General features: G+C 43.0%; 3 protein-coding genes and 3 gene segments (V, D, J or C); all 6 read left to right on the top strand.

The window, feature by feature from the left end:
* LOC102968706 (immunoglobulin lambda-1 light chain) overlaps nucleotides 1-17972 on the top strand; it is a 718086-nt gene that overhangs the window by 517570 nt on the left and 182544 nt on the right. The window lies entirely within an intron of this gene.
* Nucleotides 1-17972, top strand: part of LOC122232563 — a 1057381-nt gene that overhangs the window by 874874 nt on the left and 164535 nt on the right.
* The window catches only part of LOC122232564 (immunoglobulin lambda-1 light chain-like), a 586739-nt gene that overhangs the window by 414260 nt on the left and 154507 nt on the right, over nucleotides 1-17972 (top strand). The gene's annotated exons all lie outside the window — the stretch shown is intronic.
* The window catches only part of LOC102959445 (immunoglobulin lambda-1 light chain-like), a 480152-nt gene that overhangs the window by 321094 nt on the left and 141086 nt on the right, over nucleotides 1-17972 (top strand). The gene's annotated exons all lie outside the window — the stretch shown is intronic.
* Nucleotides 1-17972, top strand: part of LOC102964473 — a 277151-nt gene that overhangs the window by 127865 nt on the left and 131314 nt on the right.
* LOC122232578 lies at nucleotides 1260-2062 on the top strand. The segment is given in 3 exon segments: nucleotides 1260-1382; nucleotides 1537-1687; nucleotides 1921-2062. Coding segments are annotated over 3 exon segments (321 nt in total).

Below are 17972 nucleotides of genomic sequence, written 5' to 3'. Positions count from 1 at the left end.
AGGCTGGGGCTGCCCAGGTGGAGCCTCACAGGGACACCAGGCCTGGGGGGCAGCAGGTGTTCAGGGTTCAGTCCTCACAAGATATCCAGACAATGTGACCTGTCTCCACAAGATGCAGGGGCCTTGTTCTGAGGCTGACACACACTGTGACACCCAGGACACTGATGAAATTGCTGACACCGTGAATTCCTCACCTGGGAAATGCAGGTCGCCACCCCATCCACCAGTGTCCTGAGGGAGCTGACTCATCTGTGACAGGCATGTGGAGAACACCCTGACCACTCACCCTCTGCCTCTCCTTCCCTACCACCACTCAGACCCAGGGCTGCAGCGTCCGGGCTCAGGAGTGTCTCAGGAGGCTGGAGGCCAGGCACTCGGAGTCCCTGGTCCCGGGCAGGAGCATCCACAGTGTCCCTGTGAGGCCGTCTCCAGAATGAAATGGATTCTCACTACCCGACGCCACAGCTCTGGTCCCAGGGCTGTCCTTGGTTCAGTGACAGGGTCCAGCTCCCTGCAGGGACCCTGGCTCTGGCTCCAAAGCTCACCCATGTGGGAAGACATAACCCTGGGGACCCTAACAAGACTTGGAGCTTGATGGTGGTTTTTTAAGTCAGGGATGGCTTCTCACAAAATCTGTACCATTTCATCTAACACTGATGAAACACAAAAGAAAAAAGTGCCTAGACAATGCCAATTGCTCCTCTGCTGTAGGATGGGGGTGTCAGAGAGATGAAGGTACCACGTGACAATAGACTGGAAGGAGTGATGAATCTCCAACAGCGGTGGTTGTTAAACAAGTGGACCCTCACAGATAAAATGATGAACAAACATTCTAATGATAACGCTCCACATTCTAAGACATGCCAAGTGCCTCTGGGGGGTGCAGTGGAAACATGATGCAGGAGGAGGAGAAACTGAGGCCACAGGACCACCTTGCCCTGAGTCAGGTGTTGTCTGTATCCCTCAGAGCGCCCATCCCAGCCCCACAGCCAGGTTCCCGAAAGACCACAGAGGGAGGCAAGCCCAGACTCCAAGCAGGATGATTTCAGAACATTGTCATGTGGTCTGATTCCATGAATGTGACTGTGATTCCACACCTTGAAGGCCAAGGCTGGTGGTCTGACCTGAGAGCTGTTTGGAGGAAGCTGGGGCTCCCCCCTTCAGTCACATGTTCTGACCTCACAAGTGGCTTATCAGTTAGGAGCCCTAGAAATGGAGGAGATTTGCATAAGTACTAACAGTCACAGTCCCAAGGACCTGGAAGGCAATAAGAGAGGCTGGGTGGAGCCCAGCAGTGTTGTGGGTCTCAGGAGGCAGAGCTCTGGGCATCTCCACCATGGCCTGGACCCCTCTCCTGCTCCCCCTCCTTACTCTTTGCACAGGTGCTGTCCCCAGGACCCTGCACACGCCCAGCCCCCACAGGACCTGAGCTGTACCTGAACCGAACCCTGAGCTCAGACTGGCACAGTCTCAGTATTGAGTCCCTGGAATAATCCCCTGAACCCCATGCCAACCCCTCCTCTTTTGTCTTTTCAGGATTCGTGGCCTCCAGTGAGGTGACTCAGCCACCCTCAGTGTCAGTGGCCCTGGGACAGATGGCTAGAATCACCGGCTCTGGAGATATGATGGAGAAAAAATATACCAATTGGCACCAGCAGAAGCCAGGTCAAGCCCCCATACAGATCATTTTTTTTTAATTTTTTTTAACGTTTATTTATTTTTGAGACAGAGAGAGACAGAGCATGAATGGGGGAGGGTCAGAGAGAGAGGGAGACACAGAATCCGAAACAGGCTCCAGGCTCTGAGCAGTCAGCACAGAGCCTGACGCGGGGCTTGAACTCACGGACCGCGAGATCACGACCTGAGCCGAAGTCGGACGCTTAACCGACTGAGCCACCCAGGCGCCCCCATACAGATCATTTATAAGGATAGTGAGCGGCCCTCAGGGATCCCTGACCGATTCTCTAGCTCCAGTTCAGGGAAAACAGTCACCCTGACCATCAGCGGGGCCCAGGCCGAAGACGAGGCTGACTATTACTGTTAGTCTTATGACATCAGTAGTGATGCTCACAGTGACACAGGCAGATGGGGAAGTGAGACACAAACCCTTCCCCATCTGTGTCATACTCTCCTCCTGCCCCAAGAATACTGTGCATAAAGCTATCGGTAGGCCTGGCCCAGGTCTCCTGATCTGAGGTCTGGAGTCTGTCCCCTTACTCTTCACCCTCCAGACAGACTCTGCACCGTGTGGATCAGCAGAGGATTCGTAAACAGTAATTAGAACTAGATTTCCTCCATTACTGTGGGTGAAGGGTTGAATGAATTGTGAGGAGCAGATATGGATGGCATTTTTCAAGACAAAACCTTTTGAGAACTCCCTAATGAAACGCTCTGATATTTAAAAATACACTGGATAAATTGACAGCAGATAGGATGCTGCAGAAGAGGAGAAGAGTGAATCTGATGTCAAGCAATTTAAACTACTTAAAATGAAACAGAGCCAAACACTTAAAAATATGAATATAAGTCAGGTACCTGTAGGACAACTTCACGCCACCCAGAGGGTGTGCAGTGTAGGAGCAAAGGGAGAGCAGGGAAGGAACCGAGACTGAATAACAAACTAGTTAAGAAGTAATCTGCAAAAGGCTTCAAATTCGGTGAACCACATGAACTAATGTATTCAAGAGGCTCAACAATACTGAGGCACAGGGATCATGAGAGACAGCACAACACACATTGTAATGAAATTGCCACAAACCAATGATGCAGACCTTCTCACAGCCAGAGAGGACCGATGTGTTCCCTATAGAGGAACCAACTTCATGGTGGGAGCACATTTCTCATTACAGTCATGTAAGCAAAAGAACAGGGAGCAATGTCTTCACAATCCTCATAGAAAATACTATCAGCTTTGATCTTTACTCAGTGAAAACGTCATTGAAAACTGAAGAGCACCTAAAACATTTTCAGACTGCAAACCTCACAGGATGGGTCACCTGCAGCCCCTCAGCACAAGCAATAGGAAAGGATTCCCCCTTGGACAGCAGGAAAGGATGACAAAAGGAAATGGGCAGCTACACAAAAATATAAAAAAAAATCAGGAATTATTTCTACATAAATGTAACTAATAATAATGTTATTAGTTAATGTCTATAAAAGATAAGTGCTTAAAGAAAATAACAGCAATATGTTTGATTTGTAATGGCTGTACAAATAAAACATTTGACAGTGAGAAGCAAAACTGATAGGGGAGAGGAGACCATGTTATGACGTCCTTATCATGTACGTGAGTGATGTCATGTCAATGGGATGTACTTTGATACGACAGGAGGTGAGGACTGTGAACCCTAAAGAGACCTCTAAAATAAAACCAGTTTAATAAACAAAGAGTTATAGCTAATAAGGTGCATTACTTAGTATTGTCTGGAGAATATAGATCCAATAAAGAATGTGTATCATGTACATGTCTGTGTATATTTATCTGTGATGCACAGAGACAGTGGGAGAGAGAGACAATGACATTGAGAAATGGTTCATGCAATCATAGAGTGGCAGGTCTGGAAGCTGCAGGAAGGACAGAAGGCTGGAGGTTGAAGTCAGGATGATGTTGCAGACTTTCATCCAAATTTAGTCTGAACGATAGAAATGCTAAGAGGAGACAGAAAAGAAAACTGAAGGACCCAAATCAAACTTCTAGAGATGAAAACGACAACATCTCAGGCTGCAAACACAAGGGCTGAGATTAGCAGGTGACATGAGGAGGAGACATGTGAGGGAAACTGAGGACACAGCACAGACTCTGCAGAGTAAAAGGCACAAAAAGACTTTAAAGTGAGCAGAGCAGCACTGAGTGTAGGAAACCTCAGCCATGGATACACAAGTGATTGTGTTCCCAGGGAGTGAAGGTGTGGAGGTAAACAAAATATTTGATGAGTTATTGCCACAAATGCTCTAAATTTCATGAAAATTCAAAACCAACAGACTCCAAATTCTTTTTTAACGTTTATTTATTTTTGAGACAGAGAGAGACAGAGCATGAACAGGGGAGGGTCAGAGAGAGGGAGACACAGAATCTGAAACAGGCTCCAGGCTCTGAGCTGTCAGCACAGAGCCCGACGCGGGGCTCGAACTCACGGACCGTGAGATCATGACCTGAGCCGAAGTCGGACGCTTAACCAACCGAGCCACCCAGGAGCCCCCAGACTCCAAACTCTTGAGAACCCCAAGCACAAGAAATAGAGAAAAAAAACTACACAAAACCCCCATGAATACCACATTGTTTAAGGCAGAGAAAAAGAGACAGTTTAAAGCCAGTGGAGAGGAAACTCAGTTGGTTCAGGGGAACAATGACAAGGATTCTGATAGATTCCTCATTAGCAGAAATGCACATGAGAGGGCAGTGATTAACATCTTTAAAATACTGAATAAACAAGGGTTGCCTGGGTGGTTCAGTCAGTTAAATGTCTGACTATTTAGTTTTCCCTGGTTATGATCTTACAGTTCGTGAGATCGAGCCCTGAGTTGAGCTCTGTGCTGACAGCACGGAGCCTGCTTGGGATTCTCTGTCAGTCTGTCTGTCTCTCTCTCATTGTCTCTCTCTCTTTTTCAAAGAAATAAGCATTAAAAAAAATTAATTACTAAAAAAAAAGGTATAAACAAAAAAAATCCTTTTTTAAAAATTATTTTATTTCCAGGGTAGTTAACACACAGTGTTATGTTAGGTTCAGGTGTACAATATAATGATTCATTAATTCTATACATTACTCAATGCTCATCATGATAAATGTATCATTTTTTTAAATTTACATGCAAGTTAGTTAGCATATAGTGCTATAATGGTTTCAGAAGTAGATTCCAGTGATTCATCCCCAATGTATAATACCCAGTGCTCATCCCAAAAGCGTCCTCCCTAATGCCCCTTACCCATTTAGCCCATCCTCCCCACAACCTCTCCATTAACCTTCAGTTTGTTCTCTGTATTTAAGAGTCTCTTGTGTTTTGTCCCCCTCCCTGTTTTACATTATTTTTGCTTCCCTTCCATTATGCTCATTTTTTTTAATCTTAAATTCCTCATATGAGTGAAGTTTTATGATACTTGTCTATCTCCAACTGGCTAGTTTTGCTTAGCATAATGCATTCTAGTTCTAGCCATGTAGTTGCAAATGGTGAGATTTCATTCTTTTTCATTGCCAAGTAATACTCCATTGTATATAACACATCTTCTTTATTCATTCATTCGTTGATGGACATTTGGGCTCTTCCCATACTTTGGCTATTGTCAGTAGTGTTGCTATCAATATTGGGGTGCATGTGCCCCTTTGAAACAGCATACCTGTATCCCTTGGATAAATACCTAGTAGTGCAGTTGCTGGGTCATGGGGTAGTTCTATTTTTAGTTTTTTGAGGAACCCCCATACTGTTTTCCAGAATGACTGAACCAGTTTGCATTCCCACCAGCAGTAAAAGATCCTCTTTCTCTGCATCCTCGCCAACATCTGTTGTTGCCTGTGTTGTTAATGTTAGCCATTCTGACAGGTGTGAGGTGGTATCTCATTGTGGTTTTGACTTCTATTTCCCCGATCATGAGTGATGTTGAGCATTTTTTCATGTGTCGGTTGGCCATCTGGATGTCTTCTTTGGAGAAGTGTCTATTCATGTCTTTTGCCCATTTTTTCACTGGATTATTTGGTTTTTTGGGTGTTGAGTTTGATAAGTTCTCTATAGATTTTGGATACTAACCCTTTATCTGATATGTCATTTGCAAATATCTTCTCCTGTTCTGTCAGTTGCCTTTTAGTTTTACTGATTATTTCCTTACCTGTGCAAGAAGCCTTTTATCTTGGTAAGGTCCCAATAGTTCATTTTTGCTTTTGTTTCCCTTGCCTCTGAAGACATGTTGAGTAAGAAGTTGCTGCAGCCAAGGTCAAAGAGATTTTGCCTGCTTTCTCCTCAAGGATTTTGATGGCTTCCTGTCTTACATTTAAGTCTTTCATCCATTTTGAGTTTATTTTTGTGGATGGTGTAAGAAATAGGTCCAGGTTCATTCTTCTGCATGCCGCTGTCCAGTTTTCCCAGCACCATTTGCTGAAGAGACTGTCTTTATTCCATTGGATATTCTTTCCAGTTTTGTCAAAGATTAGTTGGCCATACACTTGTGGGTCCATTTCTGGATTTTCTATTCTGTTCCATTGATCTGAGTGTCTGTTTTTGTGACAGTACCATACTGTCTTGATGATTACACCCTTGTAATACATCTTAAAGTCTGGGATAGTAATGCCTCCAGCTTTGGTTTTCTTTTTTGGGACTGTTTTGACTATTCAGGGTGTTTTCTGGTTCCATAAAGATTTTAGGATTGTTTGTTCTAGCTCTGCGAAGAATGCTGGTGTTATTTTGATCGGGATTGCATTGAATGTGTATATTGCTTTGGGTAGTATTGACATTTTAACAATATTTGTTCTTCCAATCCATGAACATGGGATATTTTGCCATTTTTTGTGTGTGTCTTCTTCAATTTCTGTCATAAGCTTTTTTTCGTTTTTGGTGTATAAATTTTTCACTTCTTTAGTTAGATTTATTCCTAGGTTTATGATTTTTGGTGCAATTGTAAATGGGTTCGATTCTTTCATTTCTCTTTCTGTTGCTTTATTATAGGTATATAGGAATGCAACTGATTTCTGTGGATTGATTTTATATCCTATGACTTTGTTGAATTCATGGATCAGTTCTAGCAGTTTTTTGGTGGAATCTTTTGGATTTTCCATATAGAGCATCATGTCATCTGCAAGGAGTGAAAGTTTGACTTCCTCCTTGCTGATTTGGATGCCTTTATTTCTTTGTGTTGTCTGACTGCTGAGATGAAGACTTCCAATACTATGTTGAAGAACAGTGGTGAGAGTGGACATCCCTGCGGTGTTCCTGACCTTGGGGGGAAAGCTCTCAGTTTTTTCCCATTGAGGATGATATTAGCAGTGTGTCTTTCATATATGATGTTTATGATCTTGAGGTACACTCCTTCTATCCCTACATTCTTGAGGGTTTTTATCAAGAAAGGATGCTGTACTTTGTCAAATGCTTTCTCTGCATCTATTGAGAGGATCATGTGGTTCTTGTCCTTTCTTTTATTGATGTGATGTATCACATTGATTGTTTTGCAAATATTGAACCATCCCTGCATTCCAGCTATAAATCCAACTTGATCATGGTGAATAATTCTTTTAATGTATTGTTGGATCCAATTGGCTAATGTCTTGTTGAGGATTTTTGCATCCATGTTCATTAGGAAAATTGGTCTGTAGTTCTCCTTTTTAGTGGGGGTCTTTGGTTTTGGAATCAAGGTAATTCTGGCTTCAAAGAATGAGTTTGGAACTTTTCCTTCCATTTCTATTTTTTGGAACAGCTCAAAAGTATAGGTGTTAACTCTTCTTTAAATGTTTGGTAGAATTCCCCTGGAAAGCCATCTGGCCCTGGACTCTTATTTTTTTGGAGACTTTTGATTACTAATTTGATTTCTTTACTGGTTATGGATCTGTTCAAATTTTCTATTTCTTCTTGTTTCAGTTTTGGTAGTTTATATGTTTCTAGGAATCTGTCCATTTCTTCCAGATTGTCCTTTTTTCTGGCATAAAATTTCTCATAATATTCTCTTACTATTGTTTGTATTTCTGCTGTGTCAGTTGTGATCTCTCCTCTTTCATTCTTGATTTTATTTATTTGGATCCTTTCCTTTTTCTTTTTGATCAAACTGACTAGTGGTATATCAATTTTGTTAATTCTTTCAAAGAACCAGCTCCTGGTTTCATTGATCTGTTCTACCGTTTTGTTTGCTTGTTTGTTTGTTTGTTTGTTTGTTTCGATAGCATTGATTTCTACTCTAATCTTTACTAGTTTCCGTCTTCTGCTGGTTTGGGGTTTAATTTGCTGTTCTTTTTCCAGTTCTTTAAGGTGTAAGATTAGGTTATGTATTTGAGACCTTTCTTTCTTCTTTAGGAAGGCCTGGATTGCTATGTACTTTCCTCTTATGACTGCCTTTGCTGCGTCCCAGAGGTTTGGGGCTGTGATGTTCTCATTTTCATTGGCTTCTATGTACTTTTTAATTTCCTTTTTAACTTCTTGGTTAGCCCATACATTATTTAGTGGGATGTTCTTTAGTCTCCAAGTATTTGTTATCATTCCACATTTTTTCTTGTGGTTGATTTTGGTTTTATAGCGTTGTGGTCTGAAAATCTGCATGTTATGATCTCGATCTTTTTGTACTTGTTGAGGGGTGATTTGTGTCCCAGTATGTGATCTATTCTGGAGAATGTTCCACATGCACTAGAGAAGAATTTGTATTCTGCTGCTTTAGGATGAAATGTTCTGAATGTATCTGTTAAGTCCATCTGGTCCACTGTGTCATTCAAAACCACTGTTTCCTTGTGGATTTTCTGTTAGATGATCTGTCCATTGTTGTAAGTGGGGTGTTGAAGTCCTCTACTATTATGGTATTAGTATCAATGAGTTTCTGTATGTGTGCAATTAATTGATTTATATATTTGGGTTCTACCACGTTTGGAGCATAAATGTTTACAATTGTTAGGTCTTCTTGGTGGATAGACCCCTTAATTATGATATAATACCCTTCTTCATCTCTTGTCACAGTATTTATTTTAAAATCTAGATTGTCCGCAGGTGCCTGAGTGGCTCAGTCAGTTAAGCATCTGGTTTCAGCTCAGGTCATGATCTCATGGTTCATGGGTTAAAGACCCGCATCAGGCTCTGTGCTGACAGCTCAGAGCCTGGAGCCTGCTTGAGATTCTGTCTCCCTTTATCTCTGCCCCTCCCTTGCTCACACTCCATCTGTGTGTGTGTGTGTGTGTGTGTGTGTGTGTCTGTCTGTCTGTCTCTCAAAAATAAATAAACATTAAAAATTTGTTTTTAAATAAACATCCAGAATCCTGGGAAATTGGAAGATGCCCAGTGGAGAATGTCTGTATGTATGCTGGGCCAGAGGTTGTTGGAAACAGCTGGTCTCCAGGAGCAGAGAGGAAAGGAAGTGGGATATCTCGTTTCCAGGGTGATCCTATTCCCATTTGAAATGTCAAGCTGGGACAGAGAAACATCCAATCTCTATCTGCAGGGCTTTCTCTGGACTGGGGCCAGCTTCCCTGTTCATGCACCTGGGGAGGAGAGGAGCCAGCCCCAGGCTCAGCAACTAGTTCAGAGGCGAAGTCCACAGTGGGAGAAAGCAATCCCCTCCCTGGAGGGCTGTGGGAAGAAGATATATAACTGTTCAAAGGACAAAGACTGCCTGTGCCCACCAGCCACAAACTGTATACTGGTGGCATGGAGTGGCACTTCCTTGGAATTGGGGCATGGAACGGAATCCTTTAAGACATTGGGGTTTAAATTCCAGTCAAGTGCCAGGGAGGCACGGGAGTCGGTGGAGCAGGACAAACTGCCTCGATTGCGCCAGTGGCACAGTGAGGACTGCCTGAACAGAGTAGTTTGGGACACCCAGTCCATAGAGGAGAGACTGGGGTGTCGCCATTTTTATCCCCATCACCAACAAGTGGGGCTTCAGGGAATGACAGCAGGCCTATAGTGGAGGCGGGACACATCTACACCAATCCATGCCCCTCCGTGCCTGATAACTGGTATTTACTGGCACGGGATTGATGCTGAGGAACTAGACAGCCGCTCCTCCAGACCAGCACTGCCACCAGTTCCAATGCACCCAGCAGTTTTGCATTTTCCTGATTTAATTATCAGACAATTCTTATTATATATATTTTTTTCCCTTTTTTCCATTTTCTTATCTCTTCCCTCCTCTAGTCTGGTTATTCTGGTTGTTGGTGTGTTTAAGCAAACATATTTAATCTATTCTCTTTATACCTGTTCTACATCTCCTTTGTTTTCCTTTCTCTCTTTCTCTGGATTAAGCCATATAGTTTCTCTGTCTGGTCAATTTTCTGTTCTTTTCTTTTTCCTCGCCCCTGTCATATCTCTCTTTGTATGGGATAAGGCCTCTTCCATTAGCACCACCTCCACCCTGTTGTGTACTTGTAACTGGTGTTTCTGGGTTTTTGCTTTTGGTGTGTTTGTTTTTGTTTTTTGTTGGTTTGTTTGTTTTCCTCTCCAGGGATACTGCAGGGAAAAAATCAAAGCACACCTGGTGGAGGGTCCAAAACATTACTACGAGTAGGGAGATTAAAGCAACCAAAGTCACAAAAACAGAGAGCAAGTAACACACTCCAAAAAAAAACACCTCGTGAAGGGTCAGGCCCTGGACAGTGAATAGAGTAGTGCTCGCAGGTGCAGGGCACACAACAAGCTTTTAAAACACATAAGGAACAGAAAACTAGACAACATGATGAAATGGAAGAATTCTCCTCAAAAGAAATTTCAGGAAGACATGACAGCTAAAGAGTTGATCAAAACAGATATAAAAAATACAACTGAACAAGAATTTAGAATAGTAGTCATAAGATTAATCACTGGGCCTGAAAAAAGCATAGAAGACAGCAGAGAATCTATTTCTGCAGAGATCAAGGATCTAAACAAATAGTCATGATGAATTTAAAACGTTGTAAATGAGGTGCAAAATAAACTAGAGGTGGTGACAGCAAAGATTGAAGAGGCAGATGGGAGAATAAGTGAAATAGGAAATAAAGTTATGGAAAAAGATGAAGCTGAGAAAAAGATTTAAAAAATTCTAGACCATGAGGGGATAATTAGAGAACTAAGTGATTCAATAAAACAGAATAATATCCATACCATAGGAGTCCCAGAAGAAGAAGAAGAAGAAGAAGAAGAAGAAGAAGAAGAAGAAGAAGAAGAAGAAGAGAGAAAGGGGAAGAAGATGTACTTGAACAAATCATAGCTGAGAACTTCTCCAGTCTAGGGAAGGAAACAGACATTGAAATCCAGGAGGCACAGAGAACTCCCATCAGACGTAACAGGAATCGATCTTCTGCATGACATATAATAGTGAAACTGGCAAAATACAAAGATAAAGAGAGAATTCTGAAAGCAGGTAGGGACAAAAGGGCCTTAACCTACAAGGCTAGACACATAAGGGTAGTAGCAGAACTATCCACCGAAACTTGGCATGCCAGAAGGGAGTGACAGGAAATATTCAAAGTGCTGAATAGGAAAAAAAAATATGCAGCCAAGGATCCTTTATCCAGCAAGGCTGTCATTCAGAATAGGAGGAGAGATAAAGATTTTCCCAGACAAACAAAAACTGAAGGAATTCATCACCACTAAACCAGACCTACAGGAGATCCTAAAGGGGATTCTGTGAGTGGAATGTTACAAAGATCACAAAGGACCAGACACATCACTATAAGCATGAAACATACAGATAACACAATGATTCTAAATCCATATCTTTCAATAATTAACACTGAATGTAAATGGACTAAATGCTCCAATCAAAAGACATGGGGTATCAGAATGGATAGAAACACAAGACCCATCTATTTGCTGTCTACAAGAGACCCATTTGACACCTGAGGACACCTTCAGATTGAAAGTGAGGGGATGATGAGGTGCCTGGGTGGCTCAGTCAGTTGAGTGTCTGACTTTGGCTTAGGTCATGATCTCATGGTTCGTGGGTTCAAGCCCCACTTCGGGTTCTGTGCTGACAGCTCACAGCCTGGACCCTGCTACTATTCTGTGTCTCCCTCTCTCTCTGTTCATACTCTGTGCCTCTGCCTCTCAAAAATAAATAAAGATTAAAAATTAAGAAAAAAAAAGAAAGTGAGGGGATGAAGAACCATTTATCAGGCTACTGGAAGTCAAAAGAAAGCTGGAGTAGCCATACTTATATCAGACAAACTAGATTTTAAACTAAAGGCAGTAACAAGAGATAAAGAAGCACATTATATCATAATTATGGGGTCTATCCATCAATAAGAGCTAACAATTATAAATTCAGGAGCACCGAATTCAGAAGCACCCAAATATATAAAACAATTAATCACAAACATAAGCAATCTTACTGATAAGAATGCAGTAATTGCAGGGGACTTTAATACTCCACTTACAGGTATGGATGGATCATATAAGCAGAAAATCAATAAAGAAACAATGGCTCTGAATGATACACTGGACAAGATGGATTTGACAGATATATTCAGAGCTTTTCATCCTAAAGCAGCAGAATACACATTCTTCTCAAGTACACATGGAACATTCTCCAAGATAGGTCACATACTGGGTCACAAAACAGCCCTCAATAAATATGAAATAATTAACCATACCATGCACATTTTTAGATCACAATGCTATGAAACTAGAAATCAACCACAGGAAAAAGTTTGGAAAACCTCCAAATGCATGGAGGTTAAAGAACATCCTGCTAAAGAATAAATGGGTCAACCAGGCAATTAAAGAAGAAATTTAAAAATATATGGAAACAAATGAAAATGAAAACGGGATGGTCCAAACCCTTTGGGATGCAGCAAAAGCAGTCCTAAGAAGAAAATACATTGTAATCCAGGCCTATCTCAAGAAACAAGAATAATCCCAAATACAAAATCTAACAGCACACCTAAAAGAACTAGAAGCAAAACAACAAAGAAACACAAAGGCCAGCAAAAGAAGAGAAAAAGATCAGAGTGGAAATAAAATAAATAGAATAAAACTAAAACAGATCGATGAAACTAAGAGCTATTTTTTTGAAAAAATAAACCAAACTGATAACCCCCCAGCCAGACTTCTCAAAAAGAAAACAGAGAAGACCCAAATAGATAAAATCACAAATTAAAATGGACTTATCACAATCAATCTTTCAGAAATACAAACAATTATCAGAGAATACTAGGAAAAATTATATGCCAACCGGACAACCTGGAAGAAATGGACACATTCCTAGACACCCACACACTACCAAAACTCAAATGGGAAGAAATAGAAAATTTGAACAGACCCATAACTAGTGAAGAAATTGAATCAGTTATCAAAAATCTCCCAACAAATAAGAGTCCTGGGCCAGATGGCTTCCCTGGGAATTCTACCAGACATTTAAAGCAGAGTTAATACCTATCCTTCTCAAGCTGTTCCAAAAAATAGAAATGGAAGGAAAGCTTTAAGACTCATTCTATGAAGCCAGCATTACTTTGATTCCCAAAAAACAGAGACCCCACAAAACAGGAATTACAGGCCAGTATCCTTGATGAACATGAATGCAAAAATTCTCAACAAGATACTAGCAAATCAAATCCAACAGCATATGAAAAGAATGATTCACCATGATCAAGTGGGATTCATTCCTGGGCTGCAGGGCTCGTTCAATATTTGCAAAACAATCAATGTGATACATCACATCAATAAAAGAAAGGACAAGAACCACATGATCCTCTCAATAGATGCAGAAAAAGCATTTTCCTTAATACAGCATCCTTTCTTAATCAAATACAGCATCCTTTCTTAATAAAAACCCTCAAGAAATTCGGGATAGAAGGAACATACCTAAATATCATAAAAGCCATATGTGAAAAGCCTACAGCTAATATCATACTCAATGGGGAAAAACTGAGAACTTTCCCCCTGAGATCAGGAACATGACAGGGATGTCCACTCTCACCACTGTTATTTAACATAGTGTTGGAAGTCCTAGCCTCATCAGTGAGACAACCAAACAAAATAAAAGGCATCCAAGTTGGGAAAGAAGAAGTCAAACTTTCACTTTTCACAGAACATTAAACTCTATATTGAAAACCCAAAAGACTCCACCAAAAGGCTACTAGAACTGATTCATTAGTTCATCAAAGTTGCAGGGTACAAAATCAATGTACAGAAATCGGTTGCATTTCTGTACACCAATAATGAAGCAACAGAAAGAGAAATCAAGAAATTAAACCCATTTACAATTGTACCAAGAACCACAAAATACCTAGGAATAAACCCAACAAAAGATGTAAAAGATCTGTATGCTGAAAACTATGGAAAGCTTATGAAGGAAATTGAAGAAGATACAAAGAAATGGAAAAACATTCCAAGCTCATGGATTGGAAGAATAAATATTGTTAAAATGCCAATACCACCCAAAGCAATCTATACATTCAATGCAATCCCTATCAAAATAGCACTGGCATTCTTCTTAAAGCTAGAACAAACAATCCTAAAATTTGTATGGAACCACAAAAGACCCTGAATAGCCAAAGTAATATTGAAGAAGAAAACCAAAGTGGGAGGCATCACAATCCCAGACTGTAGCCTCTGCTACAAAGCTGTAATCATCAAGACAGTATGGTATTGGCACAAAAACAGACACATAGACCAATGGAATAGAATAGAGACTCCAGAATTGGACCCACAAATGTATGGCCAACTAATCTTTGACAAATCAGGAAAGAGTATCCAATGGAAAAAAGACAATCTCTTTAGCAAATGGTGCTGGGAGAACTGGACAGCAACATGCAGAAGAATGAAACTAGACCACTTTCATATACCACACTCAAAAATAAACTCAAAACGGATGAAAGACCTAAATGTGAGGCAGGAAACCATCAAAACCCTAGAGGAGAAAGCAGGTAACATTACCTCTTTGACCTCAGCCACAGAAATTTCTTGCTTGACACATCCCCAAAGGCAAGGGAATTAAAAGCAAAAATGAATTATTGGGACCTCATCAAGATAAAAAGCTTCTGCACTGCAAAGGAAACAATCAACAAAACTAAAAGGCAACCAACAGAATGGGAGAAGATATTTGCAAATGACATATCAGATGAAGGGTTAGTATACAAAATCTATGAAGAACTTAGCAAACTCCACACCCAAAAAACAAATAATCCAGTAAAGAAATGGGCAGAAGACATGAATACACACTTTTCCAAAGAAGACATCAGATGGCCAACAGGCACATGAAAAGATGCTCAATATCATTCATCATCAGAGAAAAACAAATGAAAATCACAATGAGATATCACCTCACACCGGTCAGAATGGCTAACATTAATAACAGCAAACAGTGAATGTTGGCAAGGATGTGGAGAAAGGGGAACCCTTTTGCACTGTTGGTGGGAATGCAAAAGTATATTTTGAAACCACTTTTTCCACATCACTACAGGGTCTAGAACCTGGATCAAGCTTACTTGACAAGAGCAAGACTGTTATGCCCCATGTCCCAGGTGGCCCAGTAGGACCAGGGGAGACAAAGGGAGGAAGTGAGATTTTGTACAGTGGCTTAGACTCGGAGTCTGTGACACTCAGTGAGCACACAGTCTCCTGAGGAGGGGTACTTCATAAGATGCAGCTGAGGCGGGTCAGGGTGGGGCCCAGGCATCTGCATGTGGAACAGCTCCCAGGTGCCTGTGGTGCTGATCCTCCAGGACCACACACTGGGTGGCCTCACTCCCATTCCCCTGCTCCCAGCACAAGTGAGAGGCCCCCAGGGAGGCACAGTGTGCAGCACAGATGCCCTGCTCTCTCCCACCCAGGGTCCGTGGGGTCAGGTGCTTGCCCTCACTTCTGTCCACAGGGCTGGGCCAGTCGTTCTGACTCAGCCTTCCTTTATTCCCCCAGGCCCCTCTCCTGAGGCCCCTCTCCTCTGCTCTCCTCTCATCTCCTCTCCTCTCTTCTCACAAGCTCCATGTCTCCCCTGACCTGAGCCTGTCTCCCTCCATGTAGGTTGCTCTGAGCAGGCCCAGGATCCCCTGCACTGGAGATAAGCTCGTACGTGAACATGCATCTTGGTACCAGCAAAGGCAAGCCAGGTCCTGAGCTGGTTATATATACAGATATGAGCAACCATTTGGGTCTGATGCTGAGTATGGAAGTTAAGGACATGGCCCCCTGAGCATGACCAGGACCACAAGGGCCAGGACAAGGCTGTTCATTGCTGTGTCAGCTATCATGGCAGCAGAAATGGCTGGCAGTGACTCACAGTGACACAGAAGGACAGGAGACGGGACACAACCCTCCTGACACAGACTGACTCTCACTCCCACCTGCCCTCTGAGCAGCTGCTGGTCAGGCCTCAGGATCAGGTGGCCTCCCTGGTCCTGGCCTGACCCTCCAGGGTGGGAGAATCCAGCAGGTCCTCTGTGTTCTGGTCTGTTTTCCCTTAATGAACACTGGCAGCGTTGGGGGGCTATTACGACTATTGGGATTGTAACTGAGTTTTATGGTTGATGGTAAAGATTTACGGTGTCATTAAATATCACATGGGCCCCAGATGTAATCACTGTCACTCAGGAGGGGAGACAGCTGTCTCAGCACACTCTTGTGGGACTTCCTCTTCTCCTTGGGTACAGGCAGCCTGCATGGACGCTGGGGCTGTGTCAGGTCTGGTTCTGCGTGAGGCATCCCCACATCCCGAAGAGCTACCTGCGGCTTCGTGAAGAGGGGACCAGGCCCCTGATGCCCCAGGCTCTTCTTCCTTAGATTTTACACAAACTGTGGAGGAAGTACAGACACCATCTTGTGTCCCACGTGGGGACTTTTTCTTGGCACCAGTGCCCTTCCACAGCCCCCTATCCCATCCCCTCCACCAGATAGGTCTGACCCTTAGCTCAGGTCTGACCCACAGTGACTCACACCCACCCCTGTGCTGACCCTGTGTGGTGGCTTCATCTGTATTTTGGCCTCAGTGTCACTCTGAGGAAAAGACTTTTTCCAAGACTTGAATAAATTTTTTCGTAAGTTGAATTTCCCTTCACAAATCTTAGACTTGTGTGTTTGAAACTAATTTTTAGAGCAATTTCATTAGGTCAAAACAACAGATGAAGAATTTTAGAAGAGGGAAACGCATAAGCTTCCCCTATTTCCACTCCTGGCTCATGTCAAAGGGATACCTTCGTGGGAGTGGGGAGAAACAGGACAGGAAATCATTTTCTCCTCACCAAAGCATAGCAAGTGCAATTTGGAATATTTCATCTAACATTTACTAATTGACCTAATGAACTAAAATGATGATCTTTGGAGGGAATCCCTATGACCAAATAGTATTCCCAGGGATTTTTCAGGTTAAAGGATAATGAATATTCTCCAGATAATTATCATCTGGAGATTCTCACCATAGGCTTTCTCATCAACAGGACAATGAATGGGCTGGCGCCTCCCTGGTCCTCAGGCGGCCCAATGGCCAAGTGCAGCAGCGCCCCCCACAGGCAGCTGCCAGAACTGAGAGGAAGAAGCTGTCCCCTTCAGGACCTGGAACATTCTGGCTGAAGTTGTCCCACATCCCCTCTCAGCCTGGGCAGCCTTTCTCACCTGGTGCAGGTGACTGTTGCTGCCTTGCACCTGCCAGCCTCTGCTCTTCTCTCTGCCTCTCAGGGACTGGGGACCTGCAGGCCTCTCCCAGTCTCTTTTCCCTCTCGGATGCACCCCTCCCTCATGTTCCCACTCAGCCCAGCCAGTCTGGGGTGTTGGGGAGACCAGTGACAGTTTATCCTTGTGGGACAAGACAGGGGACCAAGACCAGAGGCACAAGTAGTAGTCTCCCTGTGGCTTTACGTGGGTAAAAGGGGGATGCAAGGGATAATAACCACTGTCCTGAGTGACTTCATCCCCCAGGTACCTAGGGAGATACCAGGCACTGGGACATGTATTAACCTGTCCCTGCTCTGGCAACCTCCACCTGGAGGCCTCTCTATGTGCCAAGCTGTTGTCAAAAGAGCTTGACTTAGTACTGGAAATGGCCTCTTACCACACCTGACCACACCCTCTGTGCTGAGAATGCTCACCTCAGGAGAAACTCCACCCTGGCCCTGAACTGGGTGTGAACCCAAAGCCCCTTAAGTTTGTCCTGTTCTATCAGATCATTACTCCCACTCACCCCCACCACTACCTGAGGAGATAATAGGGCTCTTCCTACACACATCTCACTGCTTGTTTCTCTTACCATCCCAAGAGCAGCACTACAGTTCCGTCTTCAGTAGGGACTGTGTCTTGTTCACGCGGAATTCCCAGGATGGAATGTGAGCCAGCCCAATGTGGGTCTGAATACATGTGTGCTGGGTGGATGCTCTCCTGTCTCTGTCTTTGGG

Source organism: Panthera tigris, chromosome D3 (assembly GCF_018350195.1).
Source record: "Panthera tigris isolate Pti1 chromosome D3, P.tigris_Pti1_mat1.1, whole genome shotgun sequence".
NCBI lineage: Eukaryota > Metazoa > Chordata > Mammalia > Carnivora > Felidae > Panthera > Panthera tigris.
Note: the sequence above shows the minus strand (reverse complement) of the source record. Positions and strands in the feature narration are given on the sequence as shown.